The 13,171-nt window shown below is 42.8% G+C and overlaps 1 protein-coding gene across 1 annotated transcript in view; it reads right to left on the bottom strand.

Annotated features, from left to right (window-relative positions):
• ABCC4 (ATP binding cassette subfamily C member 4 (PEL blood group)) overlaps positions 1 to 9,170 on the bottom strand; it is a 212,120-nt gene extending 202,950 nt beyond the window's left edge. The window contains exon 1 of the mRNA XM_083361690.1: positions 8,859 to 9,170. Within this exon, the coding sequence (XP_083217816.1) occupies positions 8,859 to 8,935 (77 nt within the window). The 5' untranslated portion in view covers positions 8,936 to 9,170. The remainder of the gene's footprint in view (positions 1 to 8,858) is intronic.
• Positions 9,171 to 13,171: the final 4,001 nt, after the last annotated feature.

The raw sequence follows: 13,171 nt of genomic DNA, 5'->3' as shown, positions 1-13,171 counted from the left end.
CTGCCCAAATTTTTATTCTTATTTCAAATGATACCGATTCTTAAGAAAGATTCTAATTTGGAGGAATGGCAGCGTGGTATCAATAAATTTGTTTGGGCAGGGAAAAAGCCACGAGTTAAACTTAAGATTATGCAGGATACTCGTGAGAGAGGTGGCCTTAAATTGCCTAATTTCAAATTATATTATGAAGCTGCTGCATTAGTAGGAATAAGTGATTGGATTAATTTGACGCAATCGAGGTTATTAAATCTTGAGGGCCATGATTTGTTGTTTGGCTGGCATGCATATTTGTTGTATGATAAGAAGGTAGACAACGTGTTTAGGGTGCATATTTTAAGACAGGCATTGTTGAGAGTTTGGAAGAAGTATAGACATAAGTTAAGTTGTAGGATACCATTGTGGGCAATTCCAAAACACGCAATAGAAAATATACATGCTGGCTTCAAACATGATGCGACTACCTACAAGGAGATTCTTAGTTTGGAAAGAAATGCTTGGTGTTTGAAATCATATAGCCTCTTGCGAGAAGAGAAGGTTGTTCAAAATTGGTTTCAATATACTCAGTTACGGGCCAGGTGGAAAGAGGACCAGAAAAATGGATTTGCAATGACTGATGAAAATTTGATAAAGCAAATTAGAAATCAGGGACCAGCACATATCAAACGGATATATCTTGCATTGATAGAGATTGATTCAGAAACAGAGCTTGTTAAGGATTGTATGATAAAATGGGCCCAAAATATTCAGGAAGTTATTACAATGGATACTTGGGAAAAGATTTGGGTCAGGAACGTAAAATTTACTCAAGCTCAAAATTTAAGAGAGAACTTTTATAAAATGTTTTATAGATGGCATTTAGATCCTAAAAAGCTTGCAAGTATGTATCCGAAGTATCAGCCTAAATGTTGGAGGTGTGGTGATGAAGATGCAACTTATTTTCACATATGGTGGACATGTAAGAAGGTTAAAGCCTTTTGGATAAAAGTTTGGTGGAATATGCAGAAGATTTTTAAACAGAGGATAAAGTTTTGTCCGCAATTTTTCTTGTTAGGAATAATTCTAGACGCTACAGTTGTGGACACTAAGTTGATGTTGAATTTAATTACGGCAGCGAGACTTTTGATAGGCCAGTATTGGAAGAAAGAGGAACTGCCGACCATAGAAGAATGGACTTTAAAGGTTTCCGACCTGGCTGAGATGGCGAAGATTTCGGCTTATTTGAAAGATCACTCGCAAGAACGCTATATTATGGAATGGAGAAAATGGATTGAGTTTATCCAGAACAAGTATAGGGTTAAGAAGTTTTATGTAGCATTCGAATAAGTCTTCTTTCGTTTTCTTTTTTTTCTTTTCTTTTTTTTTCTTTCTCTTTTTCTCTTTTAGTTTTTTATATATATTTAATATTGTTAAGGTTTGTTTTATCCTATATAAATTAGAGAGTGATGGATTTTAGTATTTATAGTTGTTAGTATATGATTGTTTATGATTGCTTTTTATATATACCTTGTATTTAGCTCTGGGAAGTCGGGGGGGAGGGGGGGAGGTAGGGGGGGAGGAGGGAGTGGGGGAGGAGGGGAGGTAGGGGGGGGAGGGGGGAGGGGGAAGGGGGGTTTTTTAAAGGAAAACTGTATTTTAAAACTTTTCAATAAAAAAAAAGAAAGAAAGAAATGGAAGGCTTAATACTGGCTGCTCAAGAACAAGCACTACAAACTAATGCCATGAAAGCAAAGATACAAAAATCCATTGACAATCCAAATTGCCGACTTTGCAACAATAAAGTTGAAACTGTTTCACATTTAATATGTGAGTGCAGCAAAATTGTGCAAACTGATTACAAAGCTAGACATGACCGAGTTGCTAAACTAATCCACTGGGCATTGTGTAAAAAATATGACTTGCCCGTGTCCAAAAAGTCGTGGGAACATAGGATGGAAAAAGTTGTCAAGAATGAGAGGGTGAAGATCTTGTGGGACTTCTGAATACAGGCAGATCGCCATTTGGAACACAACACGCCAGATATTGCAGTCATAGAGAACCAAAGCGTACAGTTGATTGATATCGCTGTACCAGGAGATGCCAGAGTCGAAGAAAAAGAACTGAAAAAAATTACAAAATACTGCGACCTGGCCATCGAAACTGCGTGATTATGGATGAAACATGTAACAGTGATACCCATTGTCATCAGGGCACTGGGAACTATGTCCAAAAACTTTGCAAAATATATCAAGAAATTGTAGCTTCCTGCAATAACTCCAACAATGCTACAAAAAACTGTGCTACTTGGAACATCTTACATTTTAAGGAGATACCTGGTTGATACCTAGGATGCTGGCAGCAACCTGTGTCAACCATTAGTGCCAGTCAATTTGAATGTTCAGTTGATTGAGTTTCATGTTTTATGAATAAAAGTTGTTTAATAATGATGATGATGATTATGATGATGTTGGAAGGGACCTTGGAGGTCATCTAGTCCAATCCCCTACTCAGGCAGGAAACCCTATACCATTTCGGACAAATGGCTGTCCAGTCTCTTCTTAAAAACTTCCAGTGTTGGAGCATTCACCGCTTCTGAAGGCAGGTTAATTGTTCTAACTGTCAGGAAGTTTCTCCTTAGTTCTAGGTTGCTTCTCTCATTGATTAGTTTCCATCCATTGCTTCTTGTCCTGCCTTCAGGTGCTTTGGAGAGTAGCTTGACTCCCTCCTCTTTGTGGCAGCCCCTGAGATATTGGAACACTGCTATCATGTCCCCCCTCGTCCTTCTCAAACTAGACATACCCAATTCCAGCAACCATTCCTTATATATACCACTTCACAGTGCTTTACAGCCCTCTCTAAGCAGTTTACAGAGTCAGCATATTGCCCTCAACAATCTGATCCTCATTTTACCGACTTCAGAAAGATGGAAGACTGAGTCAACCTTGAGCCAGTGAGAATTGGAACTGCTGAACTGCTGGCAGCCGGCAGTCAGCATATTCAGCCTGCAGTACTGCATTCTAACCACTGCGCCACCACAGTTCACAGCAATTAATATCCTCCGTTGGACTGGGAATCAGAAGAGCTTCTTTCTTTAGAGATCCCTGTTGAATAGTGAGGTAAAGGAGAGACCTGTCCCAGTCCAGACACAGTTTTGGATCCATGTTACTAAAACTGTCTATAGACAGCTCAAACTCAATTTATTTTAATTCACAATTAGCTAACAACAGTAAAATAGATGCACATTATGTCAGACCCTTGGCCCATCTAGCCCAACAATCAGTTCTCTCTGTGGTCAACACAAGGAAGTGTGTGTCCTAGCCTAAGGATCTTCAAGGGCAATTACACTGCCATCAAAGTTAATAACTGTCGATTCCCGTGACTTTTGCTAGTTGTTCCAGCCTCTTTTTTAAGACAAAAAGAAAAGGCAAGAAAAAAAAAAACTTCTCTTTGTTCTCCTTTACCCATGCATAATTCTTTTTTTTTAAAGTTTTACAATACATTTTTTTTAAAAAAGGACAAAACTCCTCCCAACCCCCTCCCCTCTCCCCAACCCTCCCCAACACCTCCCTCCCTTCCCCCTCCCCCCTCCCCGACTTCCCAGAGCTCAATACAGGGTATAAAAATACAAGCAATCATAGTCTACCTTATGCAAACAACAATAAGCTATTAAATCTATCGCACTTTAACTCTTATAAAATAACTACAAGCAATATAAATATCACATCAGTACTTATTCAAATGCTAGATGAAACTTTTTAGTCCCATATTTATTCTGGATATAATCAATCCATCTTCTCCACTCCACAATATATCTCTGTTGCGAATGGTCTTTCAAATACGCTGAGATCTTTGCCATTTTCGCCAGGTTGGAAACTTTTAAAGTCCATTCTTCTATAGTCGGCAGTTCTTCCTTCTTCCAATATTGCGCTACTAAAAGTCTCGCTGCCGTAATTAAATTCAATATCAACTTAGTGTCCACAACAGTGTATCAGTAATAATGCCCAGTAAAAACAGTTGCGGACAAAACTTTATCCTTTTCTTGAATATCTTTTGCATGTTCCACCAAATTTTAATCCAAAAAGCTTTAACATTTTTACAGGTCCACCATATATGAAAATACGTTGCATCTTCACCGCCACAGCTCCAACATTTGGGCTGGCAGTTCAGATACATACTTGCTAATTTTTTAGGATCTAAGTGCCACCTATAAAACATTTTATAAAAGTTCTCTCTTAAGTTTTGACCCTGCGTAAATTTTACATTTCTCACCCAAATCTTTTCCCAAGTATCCATTGTAATGACTTCTTGAAAATTCTGAGCCCACTTTATCATACAGTCTTTAACAAGTTCTGTCTCTGAATCAATTTCTATCAATGCAAGATATATCCTTTTAATATGTGCTTGACCTTGATCTCTAATTTGCTTTACCAGATTTTCATCAATCATTGAAAAACCAATTTTCTGGTCTTCCTTCCACCTGGCCTGTAATTGCCCATACTGAAACCAAGTCTGTACAATCTTTTCTTCCCTTAAAATATTATATGGCTTTAATTGCCATACATTCCTTTCCAAACTTAAAATTTCCTTATATGTAGTCACATCATGTTTAAACCCAACACTTATATTTTCTATTGCGTGTTTCGGTATTGCCCATATAGGTATCTTATAATTTAACTTGTGTCTATACTTTTTCCAAACTCGCAACAGAGCATGCCTTAAAATATGTACCTTGAACACATTATCCACCTTCTTATCATACAATAAATATGCATGCCAACCAAATAACAAATCATGGCCTTCAAGATTTAGTAATCTCACTTGTGTTAAATTAAACCAATCACTTATCGCTGACAAAGCAGCAGCTTCATAATATAATTTAAAATTAGGCATTTTAAGACCACCTCTCTCACGCGTATCCTGCATAATCTTAAATTTAACTCGTGGCCTTTTCCCTGCATAATTCTGTACAGCTCAATTATGCCTCCTCTTATTCATCATCTTTCTAGATTAAGAAAGCAACTTTTCCTCATGGAGAAGAAACTTCAGCCCCTTAATCTGAAGATTTTAGTTGCTCTCCTCTGAAGATTCTATATCCTTTCTGAGGTGAGATGCCTAGAAATGCACCTCATATTCCAGATATGGTTGCACCTGTGATTTACCGAAGGGCATTACCCTGTGAGGGAGAGGGGTGGTTTGTAAATCTGATAAATAAATCAAAATAAATAAAATTACCATATCGCATCTCTGTCTGCAGTACTGTTTCTTACTATGCCTAAAAAAATACTGTTGGCGTTTTTTTGACAGCAAATGCAACTGTGTCGATACACATTCATTTATCTTTACTGTAGGTTCTCAGCAGTCACCGCTAGCTCTGATCCATTAGTTTGTATGAGCAGTTAGAATTTTTGGCTGCAATGTACATCACTTTACACTTGCTCACATTAAATGATATCTGCCGTTTCAACACCCATTCCCCAACTGGCAGAGATCCCCTGGAGCTCTTTGAAATCTCTTATTGTTTTAAACATCCTGAACGACTTAGTACCTTAACCAAACTTGCCTCTTTCACCAGCTATGTCTGATTCCAGATCATTTATAAATAGTTGAAAATATTCCAGCCCTAGAAGAGAGCACAAGGGGCTCCAATAATTTCATCTTTCCCCTGAACATAATTTCCATGTGTTTGTTTTGCTCTTTTATTCCTTAGCTTATCCTCAGGATCTCTTCTTTTATTCCATAGATGTTAAATCAGGGGTCTTCAAACTTGACCCTTTTATGACTTGTGGACTTTAGCTCCCAGAATTCCTTAGCCAGCATGCCTGGCTGAGGAATTCCTGGGGGTTGAAGTCCACAAGTCATAAAAGGGCCAAGTTTGAAGAGCCCTGTGTTAAACTGAGACCTTGTTGATGAGGGACTTTACCACAGCCTTTTTTTATTTAAGTAGATTATGTCTCCTTGCTCACCTGTAACTATATATTTATTATTTATTTATTTATTATTTATTTGTTTGTTTTTATAAACCGCCCTTCTCCCGAGGGACTCGGGGCGGTGTACAGAATAAAGTAGGTATACAGATTGAACAATAGTGAAAAAACAATAGTAAAAACAAACTGGGACCCCAATTAGAGCTATCAGGCCAGGCCGGACTGCTGGAACAGGTAAGTTTTTAAGTCGCGCCGGAAGGTGCGGAGGTCGGGGGCCATCCGGATTTCGGTTGGCAAGCTGTTCCAGAGGGCTGGCGCACCCACTGAGAATGCCCTCCCCCTCAAATAGTAGATTAACATCCTCAAATAGTAGATTAGCTAGATAGGGCCTCCCTTAGTGAAGCCATCTTAGGTATCCTTTACCAAAGTCAGTGTCTCCATGTATCTGGTAATTTTATCTTTATAAAAATCTTACAGAACAGCCGTTAGTCTGACAGGCCTATAATTTCCTAGATCTCCCTGGCAACCCTTCTTAAAAACTGAAGTTACATTGGCCACGATTCATTCCTCCCTACAGAAATTGAATGTAGGGACGGGTTGCATATTTAAGTTAGTAGGTCCACAAATCTCAGCTTTAAGATCCTTAATAACCCTTGGATAAATGCCAAGGGTTGTGGTGTGGAATATACTTTAAAAGTATCTGAAGCACTTAAAAACAGGAACAAATCATTGATAAACTCACATTCAATATTAGGATAGAGCAAGCTGACAGTTCCCAAGCAAGAATTAACTCTTCCTGTTCTGAGCAGAATCTGCTATGCCCTCATAACTTGCAGAAGGTCTGCTCTGCTGAAAGTAAAGGCAATGCCCGCATACTGCAGCTGAACAGAGTGATGTTGCAGTCTGCAGGTGTTGCAGACTGCAGGTACAACAAACCAGTAGTTTTGCACTCAACTTACACACCTTCTGACCTTCAGTATATACAGATAAACTTTGTTTAACGACCACTCATTCAGTGATCAAAGTTAAACCAGTCATTCTGTGACCATTGAAATCGTTCCAGTGTCCCTGAAGTCATGTGATTATAATCTGGGTGCTCAGCCACCAGCAAACAATTATAACATCACAGTTATCATCTGCATCAGTTATCATTTGCAAAACATTGTGTTTAAATTCAATTAATAATTGAATAATTATTCAATGAATAATAATAGGATATCCCCTTACTGTGTTGTATTTTGGCACTGAAATTTTATGCTCTTAGTAGAAATTGCTACAGAAGTCAGTATAATTTTCTTCCAAATAAAAATACACATAAGTACGGCAGAGTGTGAGATGACACAGTGCTTAATAAGAAGAAATGGCTGATTGTAGACTGACCATAACATTATAGAATTCAAACAGACAAGCATGTGCCAGACAAAACCCCAGACTTAATAATTGTTGATAAGAAAGGCAAAAAAAAGTCTGGATAGTAGACAATGCTGTACCTGGAGATACAACAGAATAGAAGAAAAAGAATCACAAAATACAAAAGACCTAGAAACAGAATGACTGTGACTTTGCTGTGTCCCAAGGTCCCGTGATCCCCTTTTGCCACCTTCCGACAAGCAAAGTCAACGGGGAAGGCAGATTCACTTAACCACAAGGTTGCTAACTTATCAGCTGCAGTAATTCACTTGCAACTGTGGCAAGAAAACGGAGCAAAACCCACTCAACACTTAGCAACATACATTTTGGGCTCAATTACGGTTGTAAGTCAAGGACTACCTGTATGACCTTCCAGGTTTACACACAACGAAGGGACGTGTGACACAAATGCTTTACAAAGGATTGTGCACTTGCTCAGGCAAAGAAGAGATGATCTGACCAATAAGGCTGGTCCAACTTCTTCAAGCTTTACACCCCAGATGGAGCATTCCCAGCCCAGTGGGGCAGTTGGCCATAGCCATGAGATCAAAGCCCTGCCCCCTCTTTACCCCCAGGGTAAAGCAAGATGGCATGGGGCTTTGATCACATGGTCATAGCTGCCATTTTCACTTTTTTTAACCTCCCCCCCCCCATAGATGCTTTAGCACCCACTTGGCTGAACAATAACATGTGAGAACTGTTGGGTTCTGCCTCTCGAAAAATTAAACTGTAAAACTAAATAGCATATTTTTCTACATCAAACCAAAATATTCCAGGGGGGGGCTTTGCCATATGTATCGCTGCACTGTTCCAAGCTTGGAGAAAGTCCTCGACTTTCGACCACAATAGAGCCAAAAAAATTCCGTTGTTAAGTGAGTTTTGACCCAATTTACAATCGTTCTTGCCACAGTTGTTAACCGAATCACTGCAGTTGATATGTTCATAACCCGGGTTGTTAAGTGACCCCGGGCTTCCCCACTCAACCCATCGGTCGCAAAAAGGGGATTGCATAACATTGGGACACCGCAATGGTCATCAATACGAAGCAGTTGCCAAGCATCTGAATTTTGATCACATGATCCAAGGGGACGCTGCCAAGGTCCTAACTGCGCAACATGGTCCTAAGTCGCATTTTTCAATGCCGTTCTAACTTTGGACGGTCACTAAACGAACTGCTGCAAGTCGAGGACTACCTGCATTAAGAAGTCGCCCAAAGTGGTTAAAAAAAATATATGAGGGGTGGGGGAAGTCGGCTTTCCCAGCCGCTTCCTCCGGGTCGTTTTGCCCTTCTGCGAGCATTCAGACGCGCTCCGATCGTTTCGATCTGAGCTACGCTCCGCTTTCCGAAGCCGAGCGTCGCTTCCTGCACTTGTCTCCGGAGATTCGCATCTTTTTTTTCCCGGGCGGCGAATTCCTTGCCCACCCACCCCACCCACCCCCCTCGAAGCCGGCTGCCTGCCTCCATTCATTCGCGGGAAGCGGCTGATTCGGGAGCAAAGCGGCGACGGCGCGGCGGGGAGAAGAGCCCGGGAGACGCCGGCCACTCACCAGAAGAAGAGCCGCGAGCAGAAGTTGGCCTCCCACGAAGGGTTGGGTTTCTCGTCCCGGGAGGGAAGCGCCTCCATCGGCAGCCTTCCAGCCGATCCCGCCGAGAGAAAGCCGAGGAGCCTGCGCGGCCTCGGACGGCCAAGACTTCCCCTCAAGCAGAGAAGGCGGACCGGCGGGCGAGCGAGCGCCGGTAAAGGCTGGAGGCGCTTCCGGGCTACCCGACACACGGCTCACCCGCGGCGGCGGCTGCCTGTAGAGGGAGCCGCGGCCCGGAGCCTGGCAGCTGGCAGCCCGCCGCGGGCGCTTAAAACCCTCCGCCTTCCTGCCTTCCGAGAAGCCCGAGAAGGCTCGGCAGCGGCGGCGCACGTGCCCAGGCAGGCTGTCTTTTGCGCGGAAGTCGAGTTGGACGGAGGCCGCCGCCTTCTAAAAAGCCAGCCGAGAGGCAGGTCTTATAACCGAGGGGGAAAAAAAAACACCTCCAGATCTGAGGTGATTTCCAGCTGCCGGATCGATTGCAGGCCCCGCCTGCAACGCGCCTCGGGACCAGCAAAATTAGCCGGCGTGGAAAGCTCAAGTGCTGCAGGCGAAGTTTCGCCAGAACTGGCAGGTTGGGTGTCCCTGCCCCTAGTCTTAATCGAGGAGAGAGAAGCAACCTGGAATTAAGGAGAAACTTCCTAACAGTGAGGACAATGAACCAGTGCAAAAGCTTGCCTCCAGAGGTTGTGGGCGCTTCATCGCTGGAGGTTTTTGGATAAAGTGCAAAGAAGGAACAACTAAGATGATTAAGGACCTGGAGACTGAAAGGTATGAAGAATGGTTGCAGGAACCAGGCATGGTCAGTATAGAGAAAAGAAGGACTAGGGTTGATATGGTAATAGTGTTCCAATATTTGAGTAGCTGCCACAAAGAAGAGGATGATTTCCAAGGCACTAGACCACCAGAAGGCAAGACAAGAAACAACAGACAGAAACTAATCAAGGAGAGAAGCAAACTAGAACTAAGGAGAACGGTTGCAGGAATTGGGTATGGCTAGTCTACAGAAGAAAGGGACGCGGTGGCTCAGTGGGTTAGGATGCTGAGTCTTGTCGATCGGAAGGTCGGCGGTTTGGCGGGTCGAATCCCGAGTGCCGCGTAGCAGAGTGAGCGCCTGTTACTCGTCCCAGCTTCTGCCAACCTAGCAATTCGAAAGCCCGTAAAAATGCAAGTAGAAAAATAGGGACCACTACGGTGGGAAGGTAACAGCGTTCCGTGCGCCTTTGGGGTCTAGTCATGCCGGCCACATGACCACGGAGACGTCCTCGGACAAGCGCTGGCTCTTTGGCTTTGAAACGGAGATGAGCACCGGCCTGTATAGTTGGAAGCGACTAGCACGCATGTGCGGGGGAACCTTTACCTTTACCTTTTAGTCTACAGAAAAGAAAGACTAGGGGTGACAGGATAGAAGTATTCCAGTATTTGAGGGGCTGCCAGAAAGAAGAGGGGGTCAATTTATTTTCCAAAGCACCAGAAGGCAAGACAAGAAACAATGGATGGAAACTAATCAAGGAGAGAAGCAACCCGGAATTGAGGAGAAACTTCCTAACAGTGAGGACAATCAACCAGTGCAAAGGCTTGCCTCCAGAAGTTGTGGGCACTTCATCACTGGAGGTTTTTGGATAAAGTGCAAAGAAGAGCAACTAAGATGATTAAGACCTGGAGACAAAAACATCTGAAGAACAGTTGCAGGAACCAGGCATGGTCAGTATAGAGAAAAGAAGGACTAGGGTTGATATGGTAATAGTGTTCCAATATTTGAGCAGCTGCCACAAAGAAGAGGATGATTTCCAAGGCACTAGAGCACCAGAAGGCAAGACAAGAAACAACAGACAGAAACTAATCAAGGAGAGAAGCAAACTAGAACTAAGGAGAAACTTCCCAACGGTGAAAACAACCAGTGGAACGGCTTGCCATCAGAAGTTGTGGGTGCCCCATCACTGGAGGTGTTTAAGAAGAGACTGGACAGCCACTTGTCTGGAATGGTATAAAACCTCCTGCTTGAGCAGGGGGTTGGACTAGAAGACCTCCAAGGTCCCTTTCAGCTCTATTCTGATTGATTGATTGATTGATTGATTGATTGATTGATTGATTAGCAGCTGAGCCCCCCCCCTCATTTTGGCTTGTTCCCTCCTGCCTGCAAAGGATTCACCCTCCCTTCCAGGGGCAGTTTGGGAGAACGGGAGAAATGGTCCCTCTTGAGCCCTGTCCATAATGATAAACCAGATCATCCATTTCCTCACAGCTATTTTGAAACTGTTTTCCAATCGCCTGAACGATCTTCCCTAAAATAAAAAAGAGATGGTAAGAGATGAAAGTTGTCTCAGAAAGCTGGATTCAGGGAGGGAAGAAAAAGAACAAATGACAGTCTCAGGAAACTCCCCTCCCAAATCCAACCGACTGCCATTCCCCAGCTCTGTACAACGGCCAAGAGACACACAAGCAAGCATCCTCTCTCCATCGCAGTCCATCCACAGGACAGAAGCAGTCCTAGATAACCTGGCAAGCCATTGCCTCTGTCTCCACCATTGACCTCACGGACCAGAAGTGTCAAAGCTATTGGCAGGGTACAGCACAGAAAGTCACACCCTCCCCACGAGACAAGTGGTAACCCTAAGCAAGATAGATGCTGACACTCTGCTGATGCAGCAGCAGCACAGAATGTTCCCAGGAAGTTCTAGCTGCCCTTGTTGCATTTACGTTACACTGACATTTGCCCCCGGACAGCTTTCTGCTATTCTCAAGAAAACAAGTGGTCCAAGAGGGGAAGGAGAGGCTCACAGGTCTCTTTACTTTTGACAGTTCTGGGATTACGTCTTTGAAGACCGATAGACAAAGCTGCTCACCTGCCAGGCACAACCCAAGACTTGTCAGATGAGCCAAGGGCAGGATTAAGTGGCAAATCAGCAGTAAATGAATTGGTGCACAGACCTAATCAGAGAGCTGTTCCCATGTATTCTTGGAGTGTAAGCCTGTGAGTAGAGGTGACTTCCCAAAGGAGAGGCATCCTGTTTGCTCATACTTACCATTCTGTTGATCAGCAAGCAGAACGCTATCCTCCTATAAATGGGGTGGTTTCAAGGCTCTCAACTTTTAGTAGTCCCTCTTGCACTAAATCAGCGTATCTCAACCTTGGCAGCTTGAAGATGTGTGGATTTCAACTCTCAAAATGACTGACAAATTCTGGGAACTGAAGTCCACACATCGTCAAGTTGCCTAAGTTGAGAAACACTAGAATGAATGAATGAACCTTTATTATCAAAGTACAATATGTATACAGTGAGATTGGCTGAGCCTCCCTTCGTGTCCCCCCACCACAAGTCCCAGTGACAACAAACCCACCATCTTGTTACACCATGTGAGCTAATTGCACAACACACCGGCCTCACAAGTCAATCATACATATGCTACTCTGTCTCCACAATTTAGCTCTCAATATTCTTAATATAGATTCAGGGTTGATTGCCCGGGTCAAACCTTGTTTCAACATTCTTGTATGGCTGGGACCGCTTAAAGTCATGCAAGGCTTGGTAGAATACAGGAAGCAAGGTGCCTATCTAAGCAGCTTACCTTTTTGATGACAGCACCATTTTCTACATGCCATTCTCTTTCTCTGTAGCCAAACTACTTCTGCTTCTTCTAATGAACAAACAGGCAATATTAGTATCAATCCACAACTCTACTAGGATCAAATACATTTAGGGATGAGGAAGACCTTTCTAGAAGGAAAGGATTGCCAACTATCTGGGCCAAGCATCCTGGTAATTCAGAGAAAATGAAGCTTTGCTGCTCCCAAAGGACAGGGTCACAGTTCTGAGTCCTATCCTCGCCTTGTTCTTATGTTAGCATGTCCTACTCAGGTTAGTATTTCATCAAAGTTATCGATGAAGGGATGCCACACCTGTCAAGGAGCATCCCGGAAAAACAGACTCTCAGCATCCCAGAAAATCCAGGATTGGGGCAATGAAGCACCTCATCCATGAAGGGAATCTCAGTGGTCACTTTCATGCCAAGCCAAGTATCCCCCCAAAAAAACAGTGAATGTAAACATGTTTTGGAAACTTTGCATTGTTAAATTGGAAGAAAGTACTTGCTGCAATGGAACAGCTTCTCTAAAGAATTTTTGATAGAAAGTTTACAGGAAAACCCTTCTTTGCAGTCTCTGCTGAAAGAGGCAGAAGGGAGATATTTCAAATCTGGTGGCAGTAAGCTGTAGATGGCATATACTGAAATTTTCTTCTTTTTTTTATTAAAGAGTTTTACAGAATTACAATACATCC

Source organism: Vipera ursinii (genome assembly GCF_947247035.1).
Source record: "Vipera ursinii genome assembly, chromosome: 4".
Taxonomy (NCBI): domain Eukaryota; kingdom Metazoa; phylum Chordata; class Lepidosauria; order Squamata; family Viperidae; genus Vipera; species Vipera ursinii.
Note: the sequence above shows the minus strand (reverse complement) of the source record. Positions and strands in the feature narration are given on the sequence as shown.